The 6,000-nt window shown below is 36.6% G+C and overlaps 1 protein-coding gene across 1 annotated transcript in view; it reads right to left on the minus strand.

Moving 5' to 3' along the window:
• Window positions 1-4,572, minus strand: part of LOC578491 (oral-facial-digital syndrome 1 protein homolog) — a 41,845-nt gene extending 37,273 nt beyond the window's left edge. The window contains exons 1-5 of the mRNA XM_030980675.1: window positions 4,379-4,572; window positions 2,379-2,523; window positions 1,704-1,928; window positions 1,184-1,252; window positions 587-617 (exon numbers count right to left, since the gene is read on the minus strand). Coding sequence (XP_030836535.1) covers window positions 587-617; window positions 1,184-1,252; window positions 1,704-1,928; window positions 2,379-2,477 — 424 coding nt within the window. The 5' untranslated portion in view covers window positions 2,478-2,523; window positions 4,379-4,572. The remainder of the gene's footprint in view (window positions 1-586; window positions 618-1,183; window positions 1,253-1,703; window positions 1,929-2,378; window positions 2,524-4,378) is intronic.
• Between the last annotated feature and the right edge of the window lie 1,428 nt (window positions 4,573-6,000).

The following is a 6,000-nucleotide window of genomic DNA, read 5'->3' on the forward strand; positions in this document are numbered from 1 at the left end:
AGTGATTTATCCTGATTTATGTTTCTTGAGAAATGTGGCATATTAAAGCTTGCATCTAGAAGTACTCAACAAAAACCCTAATGCAACCAGTACACCTGTCATTTTTGAGTTATGAAAAACACTAAAACTATCAAATTTACAAGGGATATGAACAATTTTCTTGTTAACTGTATAACAGTCAGATAACGACGATCACATCGTTCAAGGCAGTGTTACCTACATATCAATGCGAACATATAGAAGGGTAAAAGTTTACAGAAAATGGAATGCATGGGAAATAGGTGACATGCCCTTAACACTGAATAGCAAGAAGTGGACAACTGCTGTAATACAAACTATGCCAGAGCAAAATCATCCTGACAGTTAAAGAGTAACTGATGTTTAGAACCCGATATGAGAGATTAAGTTTTTCAAGATCGATCTAGGATATAGCTTGGAAGGAATTAAATTAACCCTTATCTCAATCTTTATTTATATCTCTATCTGCTCAGTAACTAAACATTGTTCTCTTTCCCCTAGATGTTAGTTTTGTGTGATTCCCAATCATACTGATCTCTGTCAGGAACATTCTTGACAAAATTCTTACCTTTTGAATCATATCTTGGGAGTTCAGCAGCCTAAAACAGAAGCAAAAATCAGTAATTTATATTGTTAAAAGTATAATAATCTCAAAATGATAACATGCAGTGAAACAGAAAAAAAGGCACCACAAATTAGACTGCTACATTTCCAAACAAACTGTACATTCCGCCATGTGACAAGAATTCAGGAACCCCAAAACAATAAAAAGATTTTATGATGAAGGTTCTTGTATAATTATTTACCAGTTTGATTCCTTTTTATAATGGTCTACATACATGTAGGTTTGACAATATTACTGGAAGTTTAATTCATCCAAACCACAAAATCTCATTGGAATGTATGAATAGTTTTTCTGTGGTTTATGAAATGAAAAAAGTTGCACCCACTTTATCTAATCGACTAGGAAATAAATATCTTTATATAACCTATTCATGGAAGCAATGATGCTGCTGCTGATGCTGCCACCTACCACCCCCCCCCCCCCCCCCCTCTAATGTTCAGGAAAGTTTATATTAATTTTTCTCAAAGAAATTGCACATTAACAGACATACATGTAATAGTATATAAGATACAAATATTCATATTAAAAACAATTTCTTACCAACTTCTTGTACAATTGAGAGCTTGGAGCAATTCTCAGAAGATCTAACAAGTCTGGTACAGTGAACAACTATTTAAAAATCATGAGAAAAAGAAAGAAAGAAGGAAATTCATACAATTGAGATACAGGAGGATATTTCAGACTAATTAAATTAAACTATGACAAAATGCTAAGAATTTCATTGGCTCTTATGCTGTATCAAAAGGTAAAAAGTTGATACACATTCAAAACATGAATGTCTATATTTTGCTATTTAGTGTCATACATATAGCTTTATATTTCCTTCCAATAAATCTGCAATTAGTGTCAAAACTATAACATTTTCTGAGGAAAAAGCTGTTTGGGTTGGCTCATCAGATGTTGAATTTACGAAATGCTGAACTTTCTTTTTAACCATTTTTTTAAAAACAAAATTTCTTAAAAATTAAAGGACCGTTTAAATATCTATACACATTTGGCACATACATGTATAAAGTAAAGTGGGAAAGTCCTGAAATTTTGTTCTAAAATTATAACACACCTTGTCTTCTGCAGCTCCACTCTCTGGCAAAAAGACAGCAACTGAGTAATCATAGCCACCTCGTCTCAGGTGGTCGGCGACCAGAGAGTTGGCAGCTCTTAGCATGAGTGATGAGGAGCCATCGAGGGAAGCCGTTACGATTGCTGACGGACTTGAGGCAAACTTGACATGCTGTAAATTGGCACTCTGTCTCAGTTCTGTCACAAGCTTGGTTCGTAGCTGCGACTATTTCAGATAAAAACAGACAGTGAAAAATATATTACCGGGTAGACTGTATTTTTATTCCCAAAGTGAACACCTTGATAATTAGAAAATTTGAGATAAACTTTAACTTTATCATATCCTACAAAGACTAGCTAGGTTATCGGTTTATTGCTGTAATCATTTCTTGTGAAAAAATGAAAATAATAAACCTGATATAATGTTCTCTTTTTTTAAGGCTCCCTTTGAAACCTAAATTTTACACTTTCAAATTCTTATTTACAAAATGCAGTTGTTACAGGCATATTTATTTTGGTGATTATGGTATTTATGTTTTTATATTACTTTCCCTTCCACCACGCTTTCTATGCTATATAAAATCACATCACATGATAAAGAACTAAAAATACATACTTTTGAAAAAGTATTCTGAATTTGAAAAAGGAGAGAAATTCAGGCAATCATCTAACATACCTTGAGTGATTCGACCAATCCCCTTTCTCTGAAAGTCTGGTAGAGCCTTGATTTTAATTCACCAGCCGACATAGGCTCTGTATCACTGCTAGAATCCATGATGATTCAGATCCCTCCAACTTTATTTTTGTGCCAGCTTCACTTTCTGTGGATTGAAAACGTATGAAAAATAAAATATGCACATAGTATTAGCACTGAATCCTCACTACTCTTATCTATATTGCCTTGTTTACTTGTCATAAGTTATTCCAGGTAATTTTTTTTGTTTAGAGCTCCATTGGTACTTGGATGATTAGTCCTCCAAAATACTAGACTGATTTTTAACTGGAGGACATTAGAAATGATTAGTTTAGATAGGAAGCCTATACTATAGTAGTCAATACATTGTTGTATAACTATGATGGGAAGCTCTTTAACTGTCAAAGAAACCTGCGCACCAAATATTTGACCTCACTGATAGCATCGAAACTCAAAAGACAAATGTCTTAAATATATTTTAAAACTCCTTTATGACATGACAGACGGATCTTTCTATCCATCTCTATTGTCCTTTTACACTAGCAAGCTTTCAAAAGGGCACAGTAGTCGTAGAGCATACAGAACAGGGAGTTTAGTTGACCAAGACGGTCTTCACACAATGCTCCCGTCCTTATTTGTAAATCGTTTCAGTTTCTCTGGGCAGCGGCGCAAAGTCATGTGACCCTTTATCAAGTTTCTCCTTTTGGATTTTCATTCTTCTTCTCCTTTGCTACAAGTACAGGCCATCGTCACATTGGGTGTATTCTCCTACTGATCTGTATTGACGTAGAAGTGACTCATTTTGTATGTGTTCTCTTTTACCATTGATGGTAATGCCAACAAGGCACTGCACGCAGCTCTACATTCAGAGTGTGCCACAGAAGCAGAATCATCAGCATGCAGCAGCTCTTGTACACATAGATCTATCTAATTATCTTCACACTTTATAAAATAGTCTTGAAAGTTTGACTTTGACTATGAGTTGGCAAACAGTTGATGTAGATTTTTAGTTTGCCCGAGAACCATCCTAAAACAAAAAGCCAACACTAACATTATGATCAACAGGACTGCAAGTTGTACAATTTCGCCCATGCCTACCATATTCATTTCAAATGCTCACTATCATCAATGTCTCATCATTCTCATTGACATTGTCATAACTTCTAGAGCCAAGTCAACATAGGTCAAGCTCTCATCCTTATCTGGGAGTGGAAATAGACAGTAAACTGACGTGGGCGAACCATGTTGACAACACAGCCATGAAAGCCAACCGCATGTTAGGATTCCTCAGGAGAAACCTATGGTTTTGCCCAGGGAATGTGAAAGCCATCGCATACACGATAGTGAGACCAGTGTTAGAATACGCAAGCTGTGCCTGGGACCCATACAGGATAGGGCAGATTAATAAACTGGATGCAGTTCAAAGGAGGGCGGCACGCTTCGTAACAGGAAACTACCAAAGGGACAGCAGTGTCACACAAATGCAGACCTGCCTTGAATGGGAATCACTTGAACGCAGGAGGGAAAAGAGTCGTTTGGTTATGCTGTACAAAATCTACAAGGGAAAGGTGGGCCTAAAGCAAGAGGACTACATACAAGTATCAATAGCATGATAGGGTCAAGGTTAAGAAGAAACCACCATCACTCAATAGAAATCCCCTTTGCCAGAAAAGACGTATAGGTCTACAAATACTCCTTTTTTCCAAGAACTGGACGAGCATGGAATTGGAATACCCTCGACCAGCAGTCTGTAATAGCTACATCAGTTGATAATTTCAGAAACACACTCTAGCATGCATCACCTGCCATACAAGTTAGCGACATGCGGAATACCGCCCTGCTGACTCCAATTTCAGAAGGTTCAGAAGGCTGACATTAATCATTCAGTTAGGCCTAGAATCTACATAGTTTCACTTTCAGACTCATTCATTGATAAAAACTGTCACAAGACACAACAAGACAACACAATTTGTTTAAAATACCTGTATTTTCAATTTGTATCCAACATTTAATCATCTCATGGTCCCAAAGTAATGTCATACCTTTAACATCGACGTCGTGAACAAAATACCTCTCAATTTTCATACGGCTAACTGTTATTTTCAATTTATATATGAGGGGGGTCGACTGCTCCTTTCAAATTGTCCCGCGCGTCGAGCGAGAGTGCAGTGGGGAAATGTCGGATTTAATGCGAGGCGTTCACTATAGGGGCCCAACCAGCGCGCCAGGATCGCAGGGCTAGGATTGGCGAGGATCGCGAACGACGCTGTATTCTGCATTCTGATATGAGCTGACCATAGAGATATATACTTAATATTAAGTATATATCTCTATGGAGCTGACGGACGTTACTTTGGTAGAAATTATCGACCAAGTTATAGTGCTATATGCAGAAGAGCTAGTAATTATTTCGCGATTATAGCGACAATTATGTAATAAATAGATCCATCGAATATATGATGGGCAATGGAATTGGTTTATAGCTGATTATGTTTTCTCATTTAAAATGTTTTATTGCATAATTTTCAATTACTAATAATAATGATGATGTATTATATAGGCCTATACTAAATTAAATGTGTCGACGGGTACGGTCTAAAGGGGAAAGGGAAGTGAAGGGGGGGGGGGGGTGGTCCCTGGGCCAATTTTCATTTTCTTTTTTAAACCTTGTTTTCCTTCACTTAATCATAGCATATAAGAGATGTCCCGAAGCCGTGTGCTGAATCGAGAAACAATGTATTTATTGAATTATACCTAGTTGTCTTTTTCTTTAATTCTCTACTTTTCTCATTTTTGCAGGCATGATCAAGTTGACTTACTTGACTTATTAAAGCCGTCCACATCATCACTGGGATGTATGATTGCTTCTGTTTCACAATGACTTGACACACCTTCCTATCTTCTGTTAGCCTAGTGGCTTTACAATGCCGCTTTAGTATATTGAAGTTATTCTCTAATTCTCTCCACTCTCAAGTCTCTCTCTCTCTCTCTCTCTCTCTCTCTCTCTCTCTCTCCCTCCCTCCCTCTCTCTCTCTCTCTCCCTCTTCATTCTTCCATATCCAATGATTTTTGCCATGTATTAGGGAACAATACCCTAAATGCAACTGGCTGAAACTGTGCTTTCAATACTAATCATTCAAAATTTACTCCACTGACGGCTAACTTAGAAACAGGTTTTTACTTTCTCCCAAGCAGCTATTGATGGTCATATTTCATTTGGTAAGAAAAAATATATATCAGTTAGTTCAGTTTGATAAAACGTTTTCTACTAAAAGCTCTGATAAAGGATCATGGATTCGAACTTTATTGTTCTTTTATTTTTCAAAATTTGTTTGATTTGTTTTATATCAACATAAACGCATATAATCTGCACTATCTGGGCCAATTTTCATTTTCTTTTTTAAACCTTGTTTTCCTTCACTTATTCATAGAATATAAGAGATGTCCCGAAGCCGTGTGCTGAATCGAGAAACAATGAATTTATTGAATTATATCTAGTTGTCTTTTTCTTTAATTGTCTACTTTTCTCATTTTTGCAGGCATGAAGTTGACTTATTAAAGCCGTCCACATCATCCCTGGGTTGTATGATTGCTTTTGTTTCAC

The sequence above is a fragment of the Strongylocentrotus purpuratus genome, unplaced genomic scaffold, assembly GCF_000002235.5.
Source record: "Strongylocentrotus purpuratus isolate Spur 01 unplaced genomic scaffold, Spur_5.0 spur5_scaffold_11, whole genome shotgun sequence".
Classification (NCBI taxonomy): Eukaryota; Metazoa; Echinodermata; class Echinoidea; order Camarodonta; family Strongylocentrotidae; genus Strongylocentrotus; species Strongylocentrotus purpuratus.